Source organism: Micromys minutus (assembly GCF_963924665.1).
Source record: "Micromys minutus genome assembly, chromosome: 18".
NCBI classification, from domain to species: Eukaryota; Metazoa; Chordata; class Mammalia; order Rodentia; family Muridae; genus Micromys; species Micromys minutus.
The window spans coordinates 41296129-41315904 of NC_137953.1; the positions used below are offsets into that span (position 1 = coordinate 41296129).

At 41.8% G+C, this 19776-nt stretch overlaps 2 protein-coding genes across 3 annotated transcripts in view; one reads left to right on the plus strand and one right to left on the minus strand.

The window, feature by feature from the left end:
• SVOPL (SVOP like) overlaps positions 1-8254 on the plus strand; it is a gene marked incomplete at both ends in the record, with an annotated part of 52418 nt that extends 44164 nt beyond the window's left edge. Inside the window, 3 exons of the mRNA XM_080932408.1 lie at positions 1966-2079; positions 4314-4545; positions 8052-8254. Coding sequence (XP_080788534.1) covers positions 1966-2079; positions 4314-4545; positions 8052-8254 — 549 coding nt within the window. The remainder of the gene's footprint in view (positions 1-1965; positions 2080-4313; positions 4546-8051) is intronic.
• A 977-nt stretch (positions 8255-9231) lies between these two features.
• The window catches only part of TRIM24 (tripartite motif containing 24), a 97227-nt gene continuing 86682 nt past the window's right edge, over positions 9232-19776 (minus strand). For both annotated transcript variants that reach the window (XM_080932034.1, XM_080932033.1), the window contains exons 13-19: positions 18541-18613; positions 17037-17205; positions 16415-16743; positions 15689-15821; positions 13880-13954; positions 10590-10739; positions 9232-9942 (exon numbers count right to left, since the gene is read on the minus strand). In XM_080932034.1, coding sequence (XP_080788160.1) covers positions 9733-9942; positions 10590-10739; positions 13880-13954; positions 15689-15821; positions 16415-16743; positions 17037-17205; positions 18541-18613 — 1139 coding nt within the window. In that variant the 3' untranslated portion in view covers positions 9232-9732. The remainder of the gene's footprint in view (positions 9943-10589; positions 10740-13879; positions 13955-15688; positions 15822-16414; positions 16744-17036; positions 17206-18540; positions 18614-19776) is intronic.

Genomic DNA, 19776 nt, shown 5'->3' on the forward strand with positions numbered 1-19776 from the left:
AGAGATAGGACCCTCAGTTGAGAAAATGAGATCCAGCTGTAGGGCATTTTCTCAATTTAGTGATAAATGTTGAGTGGTGCCATCCTTGGACTGGTGGTTCTGGGTTCTATAAGAAATCAAGCTGAGAAAGCCAGGGGAAGTAAGCCAGTAAGCACCTTCCATGACCTCTGCATCAGCTCCTGCCTCCAGGTTCCAACCCTGCTTGAGTTCCTGTCCTGACTTCCTCCAATGATGGACAATGATCTAGAAGTATAAAACAAACCCAACTTGCTGTTGGTCATGGTGTTTTATTACATTAGAAACTCTAAGACCACATGCTAAGCATGGTCTCTTAACAATAAGCTACATCCCTAGGTCCTAGACCATTCCTACAACCATGTAATTACGTAGACTTCTTGATAATGAAGAATAGAAAATTCCTTTGGCTTGCTTAGGATGTATTAAGAATGCAGTGACAGCTATGCACTGGATTGCTACGAATCAGAGTCCTACATATCTCTAGGGGAGCAACAAGACTAGATAGTTGTTCTCTGGCTCTGGCTTGTATAATAATTACATGATTTAAACTCAACTCTTCAGTCTTACCCAACTTAGGGTCTTGAAATAGGTGAAAAAATGTATAATTTAGAACCCGTTCTAGTGGTGGTGAGAATTTTGAGGTTCAGTAACAAGTGTTGGATTCTAGGCATGTTGTGTGGTGACCTCAACACTCTGCAGGTTATCTAGTCTCTTTTGGGTTCTGTCTGTTTTCTGTTTTCCCACCCTCATGCTTCAGAAGATTTTATTTTGGTGTTGAAAATCAAAGAGCAGAGAGCTAGGTGATAGGCTAACCACAACTATATAGTGAGTAAGTATAAGGCACACCTGTGCTACCCGAGACCTTGTCAATCCCAAACCCTTCAAAGTACAACCCCCCCATATGAATACCATCTATCATGTTAGGTCAACTCCAATTAGAGGTTAATGTGATGGGTTCTGTTTACATATGTGGTGTTATTTGCCAGTTTGGAAGGCAGTAGACTACATACTGGAGATAGGTTTCTGAGTTTGGTATCTTAAAAGAATGTAAGTGGTAGCATCACTAGGCTCTGGTTCCCAGAGACCCAAGACTTTGGAGCAATAGTCATTGTGATGAGTCAGGGCAAGCTCATCCCTAAAATGACAGGGTTGGACTAGACTAGGGAATTTCCAGATCTTTCAAAATTGTACATAGTCTGATGTTAGCAGGCCTCCTTGTTCCTTTTGCACTGTAGGCAATCATCCTGTTCAAAGTAGTTGATAACTGTCAAGTTCTTAACTATCTGGGCACTCTCCTGGAAAAATGTGTTCATAAAATCTTTGGTTAGCCAGTAGAAAAGTGAAAAGATCCAGTCAAAGGTGTATGGACTGACAGAAACCCTTTCTTATATGGAAAAAAAAAAAAAAAAAAAAAAAACATCAAATGGAACGTTTTTGACAGTCCTCCGGGTGTGGTGGCATATACTTTTTAATCCCAGAATTTAGAGTTTGAAGTCAACCTGGTCTGCAGAATGAGTTCTAGGGCAGCCAGGCCTACAGAGAGAAATCCTGTCTTAAAACAAAAGTTCTGACAGTGACACAAAACACTGTAAATAGAGACAAGATGGGGGGGTAATCTTTTTAAAGACTCTTGATATTATCTCTTCTGAAAAAAAAAAGTTCTGTTGCCCTGTCAGAAGTGAAGGAAGATTAGGAATTAAGTAGGCTGGATTAGTGTAGAAGCAGAACAAACTCTCCTGTGTCTTCAGATGGAGATGTAAGGTGGTCAGTGTGTACTAATGCCAGTCACTCAAGATGCCTGTCCCAGCTTGGTCCAATCAAACCAAGGATCCAAGGGCTCAACAACACATTTGGCTACAAGAACCACTTATATATGCATTTGCTCACAGTCTTTGCCAGTGAAGTGGTAGGGGCATAATGAATCAAGTCCTTCTGTTCTGACTACAGGTGCTAATGAGTGCCTCATTCCTGGGAGCCCTCTGTCTTTTCTCATCTGTCTGTGTCCTGTGCGCCATTTCTGCATTTACTCTTCCCATTGAGACCAAAGGACGTGCTTTGCAGGTATGCGACTCCGGAAGCTCTTGGACTGTCTTAGTTATCACCTAAAACTATTTTAAATTATGCATATGTATATGTGTATGTGGATATGTGAATGAGTGCAAATCCCCTGGAGCTGGAGTTACAGGTATTTATGAGGTGCCCAACATGGGTGCTAGTTGAGAATAGAACCCAACAGTAATTCATCTAAGCCGTCGCTTAGCCACCACTTTTGGCCAAAGAGAAGCTTGGACTATGGGCAGCCTTTATTTAATCAGGCAAAAAATTCTTATTAGAGGGTCCTGATAAAAATTCTTAGCTTACAGCCTTTCTCACATATAGTTTTTAGCAGCAATAAGGTGACGTTAATTAAGAATTCGCTTCCTATCTTCTTATGTAAAAGGCACTGTTGGGCAAACAGGGAGCTGGGTGAAGACATTACCACAGAGTCTTTGGGATTACATGGTCTGGATATAGCAGATGAGCTTTCTTCCCCTAATATCTGCAGTGAATGTAGTGAGTGGTGGAAATTTCAGTGTGGACTCCCTGGGCTGGAAAGCCTAACTTGAGGCATCATGTAGAAGCATATAGAAGTACCAGTAGAAGCAGGTTGGTATATGAGCTTTAGATACCCATAGCCCGTGATTTCCAGCTGCCCTAAGTAAACTGACCTCCAGTTCCACCGCATCTGGAAGACAAGTTTCAGAGCTGAATTAAGCACATGTAGCTAATATGAAGCCTGCCTGAGCAAATGCCTTACCAGACCACCATGGTACTGACTAGGGAAGGGACCAGTTATATGGCCAGATGGCCCCTAATGGCTTCATCTCCCCCAGACTAATCAGTTCTGATGCAAAGGACTGGCTTTTCCCCCCTTTGAGTTCTTTCTCATCCTTCCTTTCATGATTGGTTTAATTAACATTCAAGATTATGAAGGCAGAATTATTTGGCCCCGATCTCTGTGTTTGGGCTCCTTATTTCTCTGGAGGATGTGGATGAAGGGAGGGCACGGGTTCTTTAACATAGATCTATGTTCAAGTCCCTGGGGACTTGGAACCACGGCTCTCAGTTTGGAACATGGAGGCCTACCAAGAACAAGTATATGAAGAGGGTCTGAGGACTTTTCTATGTTAGAGCACTGGGCTACCAGAAATAACCTGCAGTTGGTCTGATCACTGAGCAAGAATCAGACAAGATGACTCAGGTGTTGCCTTTCTTATAAGATATCACCACACCTGCTATGCAAAGGATCACTAGGGACAAGCTGAGCAAATTTTAAGTTTCCATTACCTTCCAAAATTTCCACTTCATACACTGGTGACGGCCTTCCAAGTGCTAGGGTTATTAAGTGTGAGCTACCAAACTTACAAATAAGAATGAAGAACCTAACAGATCATTCAATGTGCCCCACAGGACAACTCAGACCTACTCATAAAGCCAGGGCGGGACACAAACACTTGGCACTGGGTCATGATGAGCCTTTAACATATTGGTTCAATATATACATACAAACACATCCTGGCTACTGCGTGGTGGTGTCTTCAGGAAAATTAAAGACATACATATAGATACACAGCTTCCTGCTGTGACCATATTCACATGGAATCTTTTTAAAAACAGTAGAGCAGTAATTTGACTGGATAAACCAACTTGGTGACTAGCTTAGTGTTGTTAGTAAACAATGTTGGCATGGTGGTGCACACCTTGATTCCAGCATTCAGGAGGCAGGTGATGTGAATTCAAGGCCAGCCTGATCTACAAGAGAGATCCAGGACGAGTATATAGTGTAAACTTCTTTAGATCCTATCCGTGTTGTATCAACTTTAAATTATAAAGCTAACGTTGTAAATGATGTATCTAATTCCCTGTAAATTGAGAACAAAGCCTTACTAATTTCTTTTTTTTCCCCCCACAGCAAATTAAATGAGGACCTGTAATACTATGTGGAGAAAAGTATATTTGATCTTCTCTGAATTACTGAGTATTTTTAAATGGGTTGATTTCTGTATTGGTAATTAAGAAAGCAAGTATATATTAAGGCAACCAAGGCACACACAAATGCAGTAGGGTTCTTCCATAGGAAGCTATATACAAACCTCTTAAGGGGTGGGGCCCCATCTCCCCATGTCATGCCCTTGGGTCTGATTCACCAGTGCCAACGCCATGGGGGTCAGCTTTACTGTGTTGCCCATTCTCCCAGGGCTGAAAAAAGGGTAGGACCAACTCTCCCATGACCTCTAACCTATGTCTGCCACTAGGGCCATCTCAACTGTGCTGCCAAAGCCAGCGAGGGATGGGGCCAGCTCTGCACAGCCCTCGGACAACAGCACAGTCCCTGGCAACATTCTAGATCAGGAATGTCTGTCTGCATGGCCTTTGGTTCATGGGCCACAGGCATGAACGCAGACATGGTACCTGGTGGCAGTGCAGGCTCCCCACATCAGGCTGTTCCTCAACACCCTCTCATCTCCAGGCCTACCCCTCCTTATTGTGCGTATATGGCTCTGCTTCTCTCTCCACACTTTGTGGTACTTAGGCAATTGACCTCAGCACACAGCCAGCCCAAGTCACTTTTTTTTTTAAAGTAAGAACTTACTGGAATTGTTTCACAGATCCCTAAGACTTGAGGTCAATATTGGTTGAGGTACTAGAGAATAATAAAAAGTATAGTAGAAACAGCATGTCAGAATTGGATAGTCTTACATAGAGAATCTGATCTAAGACTTGAGAGTATAATCAGTAAATGCTGTCTACAATATGCTAAATTTTATTTTTTGAATTTGATAAACACGTCATTAGCATACTGTTAGAGACTAGATGGGATAAGCACTGTCGCTGTTGGTAGCGGACTACATTTTCTGGCTCACTTGCCTTAGGGTTAATGCCTAAGAACACATGCAAAGAATCCATTCCCACAATTCCTGCTACATAGTGGGGGATGATTAAGCAACCCTTCTGTCACGCCACATTAGAAAATAAATGTTATAAACTACCAGGGAAGAAATTTCTAGGACCAAACTTAAATCTATGAAAAGCTCAGGAGTGGGGCTGGGGAAATGGTTCAGACAGTTGAGAGCACAGACTACTTTTCCAGATGACCCAGGTACAATTCCCTGCAGATACGACATCTCACCTTGTCCATACCTCATAATGCAGATATAGATGCATGGAAAACACCAATAAACAAAAATATTAACAAGTCTAGTAGTGACTTTTAAAACATTTATAACTACCGCACTTTCCACCTTTATTAAAATTAATATAAGCAAAGCTTTAGGACACAAGCCTTCATGATACAACTTCCTTTTGTAATAGAAATTGAACTTCCCGTATCTTGGGCTGGCTTTCTTTGTTGTTCATTTGTTTTGTCAAGACAGGATTTTGTTGTGTAAACTTGACTGTAATAAACTTGCTTTGAAGACCAGGTTGGCCTCTTAAGTCCCAAGTGCTGGGATTAAAGATGAGCATCACTACCTGGTTGGGGTTGGTTTTCTTAACACCATCATCAGAACACCCTGAAAGAGACGAGATTAGGTAACCAGTATCACTGTTCAAAATCTACGTCCAAGGAGGAAGACACTGCAGTCGATTTTCCTTTGTCAGTTTTTTCTTGGTTTATATAAGGTAAAGGACATACATATTAGAACTAAAAAAGTCCTGTTGTTTATGGACCATAGCACATCTCTACAGGCAATGATGCTCCAGCTGCTAAGAATACATGAGAACTCGGACTAGAAAATGCTACTAAAATACCGTTTTTTTCCCCATTAAGTCTTCCATTACAAAAGTCTCTGCTGTGGTAAAATAGTCACAGTAAAAATTTATCAGTTAATTTTTTTTATTACATTTCAAAGCACCAATCTCCAAAGAAACAAAAACACAATTTAAAATTACTATTGCTTCAGATGTCCTTCACAACTGTGAAACCTCTGTGGAGAAGCTTGTGACCTGATGCATAAGTAAGAGACACCTGCGTGGGAAAAATGGCGGAATTCCTACCCAAGGCAAAATAAATACAAAATCGACAACTATTATTTTACACGGATCTATTCAGTACTTTAAAAAATATGGCATTTGGTTAAAAAAACACATACAGTACTTTAACTCAGGAGGTCATATCTGCAATTTAAATGACCCAATCAGATCTATTTCCCTCATTCATAAAGATTTTAGATAAACAGAAAAATGAACACACTTTCTCTTTATAATACTTTCAGCCGAAACTCAAAACCTTTTGTTTCCCGTGAAACAACTCACATTGGTTTGGCTCAGGCCTCAGCAGGAGAGCCTCCTTTACATGTTCAACAATGCAAAGTGTGTCCGTCCTGCTCCAGCAGTGAGTTGCAAATGCACCTTTTGAATGAGAAGCTGGCAGGGTAGTGCCCGGTCTGGCTGGGGTGGCCTTGTGACACCATTCTCAGCTACACTTCTGCACCTGCCTCTGGGTGGCAGCCAAGCCATTCTTTAGATTGGAAAAGCAGAAGTACCACAGAAGGAAGGGTCTTTGTTCTCCCCACCCCTCCGTCCAGTTAAGCAGAGCCTGTGAATTCCAAGTACAAAGGGACCACACAGCCGGGTGCTGACGTAGAGTGTCATTTGCCTTTTGTCTGTTCAGTACGTGTATGCTTCTGTGAGTTTCCCTGCTGCGTGTGCTACAAGGGGAAGCAAAAGCAAATCCTACCCCCTGTGTGGTCTGCATATCTAGAATCATCTTTCAAAGGCAATGGTCATGTTCCGTGAGAGCAGTGTGTTTGTAGCAGAGGTTTTACCTAAGACTGTACATCCTGGAGTAAGTTTAGGTCAAGACTGCTAAATCAAACTGAACAGTTTTTTTCTTTTATTTTGTGTGGTAGTCATCTCAAATCAATATGGGATAGAGTTCGACTGCTTTTTTAAAAGCTATTACAGTTTAAGACCATTTAGTGTGGATCCATCTGAACACATTGGTTCTTGTAAATGATATAGCTATCAGAGTGTTACTGGTAGAAAACTCAAGACATTTACTTTTAATAATATACTATTAAATATCATTACAAGAAACATGGCTTTCAACTGTCTTTCATTCAGCAAAAACTGGTAGTGGTGAAATATAGCACTCTTTTGAAAGGTTACTATGGCACAGAATATAATAGTGACTGGGGTATATCAGTAGACTCTGGCTGAAACACACAAAAATTATATTTACCTTATTTAAGCCCTACCCCCCACTTAGTGATAATTCTCAAAATAATTTACATAAGTACTGTTTTAATTCAGATGGTGTGTGGAAGATGATCTATCAGAGAACAGTATTCTAAGATTGCAAAAAGGAATGTATTGCCCAGAGTTCCACAGCTGGGGCTAGAGAGATGGCTTAGTGGTTAAGAGCATTTATTGCTCTTGCAGAAGACCCAGGTTTGGTTCCCAGCACTCATATGGTGGCTGACCATCCTCTCTAACTCTAATTTCAGGGTATTCAACGCCCCCTTCTAGCCTAGGTGGGTGGGCACCAGGCACACACATGATGCACAAACATATATTCAGACAAACATGAGCACATATGAAATAAAAATAAATCTTTAAATATTAAAATAAAAATGGTCCGCAGCTGCCACACTTGAAACATTGGACTCAACCATGCAAGTTTAACTACTTCTCACAAATAATAATGCAAACTAGCAAACCAACCATCCACCCCCAAAGTTGAGGGCATGGTCGCACACCACTTTAGTCCCCGCATCAGGGAGGTAGAGGTAGAAGGGCCAGGACTGAACTGAACATAAAACCCCACTTCTCCAAGGGTCTATGTATTGTTAACCTTTGTTCAGACTGTGTTTCCAGTATAAATGTCAGCTGCATATTCAAATCAACACAACAAACACTATAGCACACAAAACACACTTAGAAAATGGACTAAGACTGTTACAGTGGTTATGTGTAACTGGAGTATTATATAGGTTGCCTAGAGAATGGGAAACTATTGCTAATAATGGACGTATACAATGTTCTCCAACCAGCAACCTCAGCAATGCTGTTCAACCTCACCATTGCCCTGCCCCGCCCCCAACAGCATCTCACACAGCAGAGACTGGCCTTGACCAGGCTCCGCAGGATGACCTTGAACTTCTCCTTCTCCTGCTGGCTCTCTGAGCGTGTGTCTGACACTACATCTGCCATGTCCAGCTACAGTTTAATTTGGGGAGGCAATGCGGCCAAATGAGCCTCGGGTCAGCAGCGCTTTATTCTGTCAACCGAAGGAGAACGATTTCTCTGCCCAACAATTCAAATGCCCGAATACTAAGTCTCTCTGGCAAACTAAACTGTTCTTGTGTTTTGTCAGCATTGAGCCAATACAACAGTACACATGATTTTATTCTACCTTAGTCTCATTTGGTTCTTTATCTGGGTTCTCCCCCCGAACCCCCCCAAAAAACAAACAAACAAGCAAAAGGAATAAATTCTTTTTCTCTTTCTCCCAAAGAAAATTAAATCATGAATTAAGGCAGATCAAAGATGACATATAAAGTTCTTTTAAAAAAAAAAAAAAGCAAACTGAAAGCTAACAAGGCATAGTTCACAAACACCTCACAATACTACCCTCCCAACTGAACTCTTCCCAACTCCACAACATCCGCTCTTTGAAATGAGAAGGACAGATGAAAGCCCATTCGGGAACTTAAACAGGGTAGCCTCAGGACACAAGCTAAAGAAAATCAATCAAACATTGCTGTACCCTATTGTATTGTATATTCCACGGTTCTGTTCTATTAAGCCTCATTGTGAACCTATGGGTCACACTTTTAATCCCAGCACTCAGGAGGCAGGGGCAGGCAGGTCTCTTAAGTTTGAGGCCAGACTGGTCTACAGAGTGAATTACAGGACAGCCAGGACTACAGAAATAAAGTCTCAAAACACCCAACCACCAGCCCTGCCTCATTCCTCCCAACCCCCCCCCAAAAAAAGAAAAGCCACTAGCAACGAGTCTGACTCTCAGCTCTGCACAAGGAGGGGTGGGGTGGGGGGAGCGGATGAATTAAACAGCAACATGTAACATGCACACCTACTTCCCTCAAGGAAGCTGAAGAAAAGGCCGATCTAGCAAACCAAGAAAGACCTGCTATGCCCAGCATCTCTGACAGTCAAGAAAAAACAAAACAATAATCAAACATTTGTATTTCCTGATTTCTTTAATGGAAATCTTACATGGAAACTATTTGGTGTATTACAGCATCTGTCTACACCTTTTCCGGCAGGCAGCCTGGGAAAGAACTCTGTTTCCACTCCCATTTAATAAACCTATCTTCTTACAGTTGGCCATAATTAATAGGTAATGAGATTAATATTCTAAAAATGGATTATCACACATCCAAATCACACTAAAATCTCAATTTTCTTCAAACTATTTCTTTCAATTGAGTTCTTATTCCAGGTTGTTGTATGAAATCCAACGAGTGGGAAGAATGTCTTTTCTTTCTTTGCTGTTTTTTTCTACCTTTTCTTCCTTCTTTTATTCTTGTACACATTTCCTTCCATCCTTCTTTTATTACCAATGAGAAAGATTAAAGAAATGGGTTATTAAAGAAACCAAAGTCCAGTAAACAGCAAAAAGAGGCCATGGAGCGCACAAACCCTGCTCTGTCATGATCGTCCACCACCGACAAGGTTTCTGCTTTAACAGTGCACTGGCCCACTGCTGCCCTACTTGAGCAGCTGGCGGTCCTCCGAGCTTTTGAGGCGCTTCTTCCGGGGCTGTACAAAGTCATCGTCTGAGTCGTCACTGAAATTACAGTCTTCTGCTTCATGCCTGAATTCTAGCTTAGGAAACCTTTTTTCTGGATAAAGATTCTTTAGAAGTTCTTCAAAATAGCTTTCAAGTTTTATACCAGCATTGGCTACTTCAGAGTCAGGCTGCGGGATAAAAATAAAGGTAGGAATTAACACCCCAAAGACCCACATCTTAGTTAATAAAAAGAATCTTTCATAATTCTGTTCCTATTTGGCAAACAACTAGGAAGCTTAATGGACTGCTGGGAAGGCACTTAGCGATGTCCTACTGTAAAACAAGCACTAGTCTGGGGCTACGCTGTGCACGGACTCCTTCCAGAAAAAGTGGTGACAACACGGATGGGTCACCTGAGCGAGGTGACGAGATGATCATGGGTAGGTAGGATAAGAAATGACAACAAAAGAACAAACAACAATCAACAAAAAGACAGTTCACATAAAGCGAGAAGCTTGTAGATGAGAACTGTTGGCTACATCCTTATTATTTCCAGATAAACTGAAGTCTAAGTGCACGGCGTGCAAATAAAAGGAAGGAATGGTAAACTCTTACTCTAAACTGTCTCAGCCTCAGGCAGTCTCACATTTGCACTTACCACAGATAAAACTTTGCAAACTCAGTGTGAATAAACCTCCCTAGCAAGCTCTGCCATACCCTGGTAGACTTGCGACACTGCAAACTTACGCTAGCACAGACATCTTGGGACCTCACTGCTGGCAAGCTGTCTGGTTAAGATCACTCTCCACATTGCTGTGGCCTCGCCCCATCTCACCTCATTGAATTCAGCACAGTTTTGAAAGATCAATCTAAAATCAGCTACAAAATCTTCAGGCTTTGTATACATGCAATAATCCTCCTGAAGTCTTTTCTTGATGGTTGACAAGTCCATTGGGTTTTTAATTATTTTATAATAATCAGGCACCTTACAAAACAAATGAGTTATTATAATATAAATAAGTAAATTGTACCCGGTCCTATAGTACATGCTATTTTTCTTCATGTTACTTTGTCACTGGTGAAAAACAAAATCAAAGAAACAAACATTTACAAGTATCTGCTGTTTTCACACAGGTCTTGTGCAACTTTCTCTAAAAAACATTTTATATTGGTATATTTTTACTGTATATAATGTTGGGTATCATACAGATAGTTTAGTGTATCAAGACTTATACCAAAAGTCTCCCCTCCCAGTTCCCAGGCATGAGAGAGAGAGAGAGAGAGAGAGAGAGAGAGAGAGAGAGAGAGAGAGAGAGAGAGAGAGAGAGAGATTAGCAGAAAACCCACCATTGAGAGAAAACATGTGACACCTTTCTGGGTTCATAGACTTATCTCCACATAGCTATCTTTTATAAAATGATATAACTTTAGTCTTTATGGCTAACTAAAAACCTATTATGCATATATAACATTTTCATTGTTTTTTATTTATTTATTTTTTTTTGTAGACCAAGCTGGCCTTAAATGTGAAGATCCACCTTCTTCGGCCTCCCAAGTGCTGGGATTTAAAGGCATGTGCCACCACCACTCAACAATACCCAGGACTTTGAAATGCAACTGTCTGCTGATGAGCAGCTAGGCTTTCTATCAGCTGCTGTGCAAAATGCTATAATAAATATGAACAAGCAAATATTTCCACTGCACAGTGTACATTTAAACCAGAAGAGATAAAGTATAAATGACCAATAAGCATTAAGGACAAAATGTTTACTAATGTTAGCTGTCAGGAAAATAAAAACTAAAATTACATTGAGATTCTATCTCATCCCAGCCAGAACGGCTACCATGAAGGAATAATCACCACCCCCCCACACACCCACACACCCACACACACCCACACCCGTAAAGCTGATGAGGATTATTATGTGACCTAGTTAACCATGATTTTAATGGAAAAAGAGAGGAGTTCCAGGCCAGCAAAGGCACACAGTATTTTCCTTTAAACCTCCTATGTGCTCCCTCTTCGTTGTTAAATAAACAATTACTAAGCTGGGTATAGTGGCACACTCCTTTAATCCCAGGGCATGGGAGGGAAAGGGAGGCTAGCCCGATTTACACAGCGAATTCCAGGTTAGCCAGGAGTTTAAGAAAAAGAAAAAGAAAGAAAAGCAAGGAGACCAAAGAGTGGGTCCCTGTAAAGCACGGCAGCTCTGCCCAACAGCGTTATCTCTGATGGCCAGGCCTGATCATGCTGGTGTGTCATCAACACAGCCCTGGGAGGCAGAGGCAGGACCAGTATGACATCCATATCTGCTTGACAGCCAGCAAAGGCTAGATAATAAGACCCTGTTTCTAAAACAAGCAAACATACCCATTTTGTCTTGTACTGTTCCAAGCAGAGAAGGGCTCGCTCCTCAGCTTTGATACTCATTAGCATGACCCTACAAGCCTAACTTAACCCTGCTGAAAATCAAGTTGTATTCCACATCAACCATCCCGGCAATTCAGGGGATAAACGAGGTGACTTTTATGAAATACTTTATTTCAAGAAAAAGGGGGTTAACTTGTGGCTGCTGGTACTGTCAACAGAAATGTAAGCCAGAATCATAAAAAGCAACAATTTTGGGTTATATATACTTTCTAAAGATTTATTTATTTAATGAATGTGAGTACACTGTAGCTGTCGTCAGACACACCAGCCGAGGGCATCAGATCCCATCACAGATGGTTGTGAACCACCATGTGGTCGCTGGTTTCTCGGATTTGAACTCAGGACCTTTTAGGGTGCTCTTAATCCCTGAGCCATCTCTCCAGCCCTGGATTATATTTTTAAGTATTACGGGCACAAACTTCTATTCTTTTCTACCCTGTTCCTTCTCCCTGAAGTTCTTATTTCCTTTTTTGGACTGGGGCTGTAGCTTAGTAGCTGCGCATATATATATGCCTACACACGATTCTCAGCTTTTTTCTATTATTAAATTCTACTTTTTGTAAGACTAGACCTATAAACTAGAGAGGCCTTAATTAAAAAAAAAAATAGTGGCTATTGTCCCCAACAACTCAAGCCATATATACGCCTTCTGAGATACAGAAAACATAAAAACTATCCCAATATAAAAGTAAAGCGGGTGGGGTGAGAAGGATACCCAAGAAACAAGCAGAATTATCAGCCAATTGCTGGTAACATGCATTACCTATTTAGTGAAATGACCTCACTTGTAGGAACATGCATGAAGCCTGACATCATCATGCTAAGTGAAGTGAGCGGCTCAGAAGAGAACTGTATAGGACAGGTAAGGAGAGCATCTGTGTGGAGGGAGCAAGGGCAGTGCCGGTGAGGAGACAGGACAGAGTGACGGGGGAAGTGAGAGGCAAGTTCCGTCCTGTCTCATATGGCATTCAGATTTAGAGCACTCACTCATGCACACATACACATCAGGAGAGCTTGAGACGAAGGAACTAGTGGGAGAGGAGTGTGCAGGAGGAGAGCGAGGGTGTGTGAGAGAGAGGGCGAGAGGGACAGACAGACTGAGACAGAGAGAATGATATGTATGTATAAAAATGTCATAATAAAACCAAGTATTTTATATGATAACTAACAAATTAACTAAAAAGAGAAAAAAGAGCATGTATTTAAGATGAAAACTCTGTGTGTATGTGTGTGTGTGTGTGTGTGTGTGTGTGTGTGTGAGAGAGAGAGAGAGAGAGAGAGAGAGAGAGAGAGAGAGAGAGAGAGAGAGAAGATGGCTCAGTGAGCAAAGTGTTAGTGGGCTGGCATGAAGACATGAGTTTGATCAAAGCACCTATGCAAACCTGTTAAGCCAGGCATGGCCGCACACACTTAGAATCCCAGTTGTGGGAGGCAGGGACAGGCAGACTCCTGGGGATGACTAGAGAGCTAGCGGAGTCCAACACGTAAGCCCCGCTGTGGTCCTCTCTCAAAACCCAAAGACCCCGAGTGTGCTGCCTACACATATCTGTACACACTCCCCCACAGGACGGCCCACAGAAAGATTTGGATTAGATACAAGAAATTATTGAAATGGTAAAAGAATTAGGTCCTCATAAATAAAATTAAAAAGTGCTCCCACCACGTAGACATGCACACATGACATTAATACTTACAGTTAGAGGAACGGGGTCTTGGAAAGCCAGGCTCATTTCATGGCAGTAAAGGAACAGAAGCAGGCGTTCACATTTCTAATGGAAATACAAGGAAGAGGGAAGTCAGCTCATTTTCTCAAAGACTCCACGGGTCTCCCAATAAAAACCAAAGCCCAGGGCATCAGTAGGAGAACACTGAATCCTTGGGTTTTGCTTCCCATTTGAACAATTTAGGGGACATGGTTATGAGAGTCCCTGAAACTGGGTGAGTGAGCCAGTCCCACTAGGGAATATACATTTGTCCCCAAGATGAGTGCCCCTCCTCACGACCGTCACTCCAGTCTGCGTTGTGTGAATTGGCGGTCACTGGAGGAAGCTCTCTCGGAAAAAAGTAGTGTCCTGCGGTGAGCCCTGCCTCCCACGGAACACAGGCTGTACTAGCATCTTCTTAGATGTCAAGTTTCACAGCTTCTTTTAAAGAATATATTTTGATAACTTTTTTAGTAATAAAAAATTATGGTTAAACGTTAAGTAAAATTTCATGTGGTCAAAGTATGGAATTATTTCCAGAAACATTAAACCAAAAAGTGAATCTTGCTGGCAATTCTCAAAAGGTTCTGAAATACTATACTTGAGCAGAGTAAACTGTATCCTTTACAGACAGGGCTGGGCTTTGGGGTGGGAGGGATAGTGCTAGAGAAGTCTGGGGGGAAGGGAGAGGAGGAGAGATATGAAACAAGACAGAAAGTAGGGTAGACAAAATTTAAAATCTCAGACTAAAGCTGTGCTTGGTGACCCATTTGTGTAATCCAGCACCTGGAAGGCTGAGGCAGGAGGATTGCTGTCTGATGACAGACTGGACTAACAGTGATACTGTCTCAAAGAACAAAACAAAACAAAAATAAAATAAAAAATCAGAAACAAATAACAAGGTGGGGCATTACTTGGAACGTATAGCCAAGTGGAATGTTGTGACTTCAAGGCCAGTATATGCTATACAGAGTTTTGGGCTAGCCTGGGCTACAGTTAGTCCTTGTTTCTTCTTGGCCCTGCCACAATAACCAAGACTTAGTTGGACTGAAGAGATGACTCAGTCAGTAAAGCAGGGAACAGCTGGGCTGAACTCTTAAGATGGAAGGTAAAGAAGCTAGGCACCCTGATGTTTGCCTGCAGCAAAGAGGTGGGAATGGTGGAGACTTGGGGCCCACTGCCCAGGTATCCTCCCCACCCCCACACCCCAGCACTAGCCTTCCCAACCCAAAGCCCAGCCATATCTATGAGAAATATACAGTTTACTCTGCTCAAGTATAGTATTGTAAATACCTAGCTAATATAGTTTTCTTTTTCTAATTAAGAGGTTAATAGTTCAGTAGACCAAGTGCTTTTTCTATGCACCTGGATTTGGATCCCTAACACCTACGCAAAAAAGGTAAGCGCGGTAGCATCGCCTGTAACTCTGATAGGAGGGAGGATGGGAAAACAAGTGAAGTGCAGGTACTGGCTGGCTAGCCAGTCTAGCCCAGTAAGCTCCATGTTCACTGACAGGACCTGTCTCAAAAATATGGTGGGAAGCAAAAGAGGAAGGCATGTTGTTAAGTCAGCCTCTGGTCTTCATGTGTAGATGCATGGATGAGGGCTCATACACACAAGTACACACACACACACACACACACACACACACACACACACACGAGCTTACTATTGATTCTTCTCTCTGTGTACAGAGGGAAGAGAGAGAAAGAGACTTAAAGGTAAAGAATTCAGTATAAAATCAATGCACATAACAAAACATGCCCTAATACTCTAGCATGGAAACATTAAAAAACTTACCCTTTTGTCTATTGGCGTTAATTTAGTAAGGCCTTCACTTTTCCTTTTATCCGAATTGTGACTGGGGGCATCACAATCATATTCGACTTCTGGCTTAGATAAGTCTCGGCAGAAAGTACAAATCCATTCTCCACTGTTGGGATAATGTACTTTTGAGTTCTGAGCAGGTCACATCTGTCTTCACCACCACCTTCCCATCACCTGCAGGCCACCTACGACAGGTTTCTTTGGAAGGGGTTTTATCCTCTGCCTATTTATCAGATACAACTCAGGTACAGGGCAGTATAGAGAAGAAATAGAGATTTTATGCAAAGGACTAAGAAGTTAACATTGACGTCTGAGTAAACATCACACTTGTGGCCCTCCCTCTATCCTCCATGCTTAGTGACAGCTGTGTGCCACAAGGGCCCAAAGAGGGCCTATGACTGTTTTTTCACAACAGATGAGCTTTCTGAGAAGCACAAAGACTAGGAAGCACGGAACAGGAAACAGGAAACTGTAGGAACTTGAGTATACATTTGTGCCAAACCTTTGTCGAAAGTTCATTACAACTTAGATTTAAGAAATCCCTTCTGTGCCTTCCCTACCTGTCCAGCTGTAACCCCCTTCCTCCCTGCCATCCCTCTGCTCTAGAGCTCCCGGGCACGCACATGCCAGCTAAGAAGCTCGAGTATTATGCGGCACTCCTAACCCTGGGCTTCATACTTTAGATAGACATATTTTTACCTTGGAAAATTTGTCAGTGTGGGCACATGACAAGTAAGATGGAATACTTTAGGACATTTCTCACAGCACAGGAGCTCCCCACCATTTTGACAAACAGCACACCAGTCCTCATTGGGGTCATCCTCCTTCCTTGTCTCTCCGACATGTACAGGGGACTTCTGGGAGGGATCCAGCCACTCAGACTTTCCATTTGAGGAATTTTCTTGATGGAGTCCAGGTTGATCTCCTGTACTGTCAGGGGCATCAGATCGTAACACGGTTTCCTCAGAAGCAGAGCTCTGGTTACTGTTTAGGAGGAGGGAGGTAAGTATACTTCTTGGATAGTTAGTCTGCAAACAGAGAGAGGACATCATTTATGTACATATGCATGTTTTGAAGGGGATGCTTTAATCCCTGTGGCTACAACAGTTAAAGCCTAAGTGAGCAGTGTGGAAGTCAACCCCTGAAGTGTAAAGATGGTTTATTGTAGCTACTAATGTACATTACACATCAGACACAGCGCTGGCTGTTTCTATGTCAACTTGATACAATCTGGAGTCATGAGAGGAGGGAAACTCCATTTAGAAAATCCTTTTCTTGCCTCTTACAATGGGATTAGTACTGCAAGCATTGGTATAATTACATTTTGAGGTCTAGATTCTTCATCTGATTCTTGTTTTACTATAACAACAGGAAAATCATAATTTTCAGGTGGTCCACTGTTTTCTTGTTTTATTCGAATTGGCTCCAACATGACTACTGGGACCTTGTGAGTGGAATCAGCTCCTGCTGGTTTGCTGGAAGAGCCAGAGCTGCGAAGGAGAAAGACCGAGAGGGAGACGTTAGACTACCTAAAAGCAGTAAACTGAAGAACACTCTGGAAGACTGTCACTTCACAGTGATAACTGCATCTTATATCAGCAGTGATGAAGTTAGAACACAGCTGTAGAATGCGGTACTCATTTCTTCAGCGATGGCAGAAAGGCCTCCATATTAACCTTTAAACAGATCTGTCATGATCTGGACATCACGATAACCCAATCTATACCCAAATGACTTAGAGCCTTAGATCTGGTATCTTAGAACTAACTTTTTTTTTTTTTTAAGTCTTTTCCAATTTCCTGTCTAGTCAGTGACAACAGGAAATCTAGACTTTCGTGCACAGATTGTGCTAAGACACTGGAGTATCACTTGCTGGCTTCTGCTTCTGCTCCTTAAAGGTAGTAGCCGAACAGAAACCTTGTCCTATTCGCCACTCTGATATTAAGGAGGACCAGAGCAAACTTCCTCCTAGAGAATGCTGCTTTCAAATGATAAACAAAAAAAAATGAGATTTACACCTAGAGGTAAGTTTCAAACACAATGAGGGAAAAACTCAATAACAACTTAAAGTAGGAGCTTAAGTGTAAAAATTTCTTTTAGTGTAGAACCAATGTCTGATCATCACAACAGTGAGAATATTGCTTCTTCATTCTGAGACACAGGCAAGGGCATCATGACGAGTAAAGTGATCAGTCTCATTACACAAGTGAGCTCCTGGCCAACTAAAACTACACCGTGTGACACTGTCTCAAAACAAAACCATAAACTCTACTTCGTTCCCTAAAATTTGTCTATATATTACTATATTATGCCTAATCTTGTCTTTGCTACCACAATGTCAAATACTTTCCTATTTTTAGCACTTAGACAAGTACTTTCTATCTTTAGTTTAACTACTCAATCATATTAAAATATTAGTTAAAAATTAACAATAGAAAAGATGCACTAAGCATCAAAACATTAACAACTGTAAGAAATTATATGTACAGTTAGCTCTTCTTGCCCATGGCCTTCACATATATGGATGGGAAATACCTTGTGGCAGGAATGGTACCTGTAACTGAATGTGTACAAACTATTTTCTTCAGGGTGGGGGGTGTCATTATTCCCTTAACAATGCAATAACAAGTAATTATGAAGCAGTCAAATTGTATTAGGCAGCATCAGTAACCTAGAGATGAGTTAAGGCACATGCAAAGATATGCCCAGATTATATGCAACACTGTACCATCAGAGGACTTGAGCTCCTGCAGGTTTGGTACACTTGGATGGGCCCTGGATACCAAGGAAAGACTATACCTGTAAGTATGGCTAAATCTGTTTACCTTCCTCGGCTTCCAACGCTGGAGGCACTAGGTGAACGTATTGGGGGATGGACGCTAGTCATAGTAACAGGCCCTGGGGAGAAGGAAACAGACATATACAGGTGAATACATTCATTTTGAACGGTTCACTTAAACTACACCAAAACCATCCAACAAAAGTCTATGAAACCATAGGCATATCTTTAATATTTTGTTACACCAAAAGTTTACAGTCACGGCACTACTGACTTCTGGGCAGGGAGAAAATCTTTCCATCATAGGGTATCTCCCAACCTGAAGTTCTAGTAAGAACATTTCCAAGTCTTTCTTGCAGTAGAGTAAGTAGAGAATAGCAGAGCCAGTGAAACTACAAAAGAGAAAGGGGCTAATATAAAGGTGTTCAGGGGATGGAGGGTGGCTTAGAGGTAGGTGCTGGTCAGCAAGCCTGACAACGAAAGTCAAAGTCAGATTCAGATGTGATAAATGAGGTTCTCAACTACTGCCTCAAAGAACCCAGGCTCAGGATGCTGAGCTGGCTCAGGAGGGAAAGTTGCCTGCTGTCAAGCCTGATGACCTCAGCTAAATCCCTGGGATCCACGAATGGGAAGGAGAGATTAGATTTCCACAAACTGTTGTCTGACCTCCAAGTGCATGCGGTGGCACTAATATACATATGCACACACACCAGTAGGTGTGACACTATTACTACTACTAAGTGAAATCTGTATTGTGGAGGCAGTAGAGGCTATATGGGAATCTGTCTAGTGTCTTGACAAGTGACACAGAACAGCGCACAGGAAGGAGTCCTGTGACATCTGCATCACTGCTTCCCTCTCTACTCAAACCATGGCTTACGTAAGAACCAAGTCTGTTCTGACAATTGGAGAGAGGAAAATTTTGTTTAGTCTATTTTGCTAGACGTCCCTATTGGGTAGGGATTACCTATTCATGTGTCTTTCATCAACACCAAGAACATTCCTATTTTATTCATATGAACCTGTCTTTTATTTTATTCTAAGTTCATGTTTAAAATAGAAGCTTAACTTTTGTAACTGCCTTAGTTTTTGGTAACATTGCTGAAAAACTTAAGTTCTCTCCTTTCCATTATCCAAGAAGACACTGGTGTGAGGCTAAGTTCCTCAGAACTGAAACCGTCTCTCCTCCAGGGGAAAGGGAGGCTCCTAACACTCAGGAAACTGAAGAAGTCAAGCTTCAGAAAGTCAGAATGTTTATGTGCTGGGACAGAAGGGCTCTTTG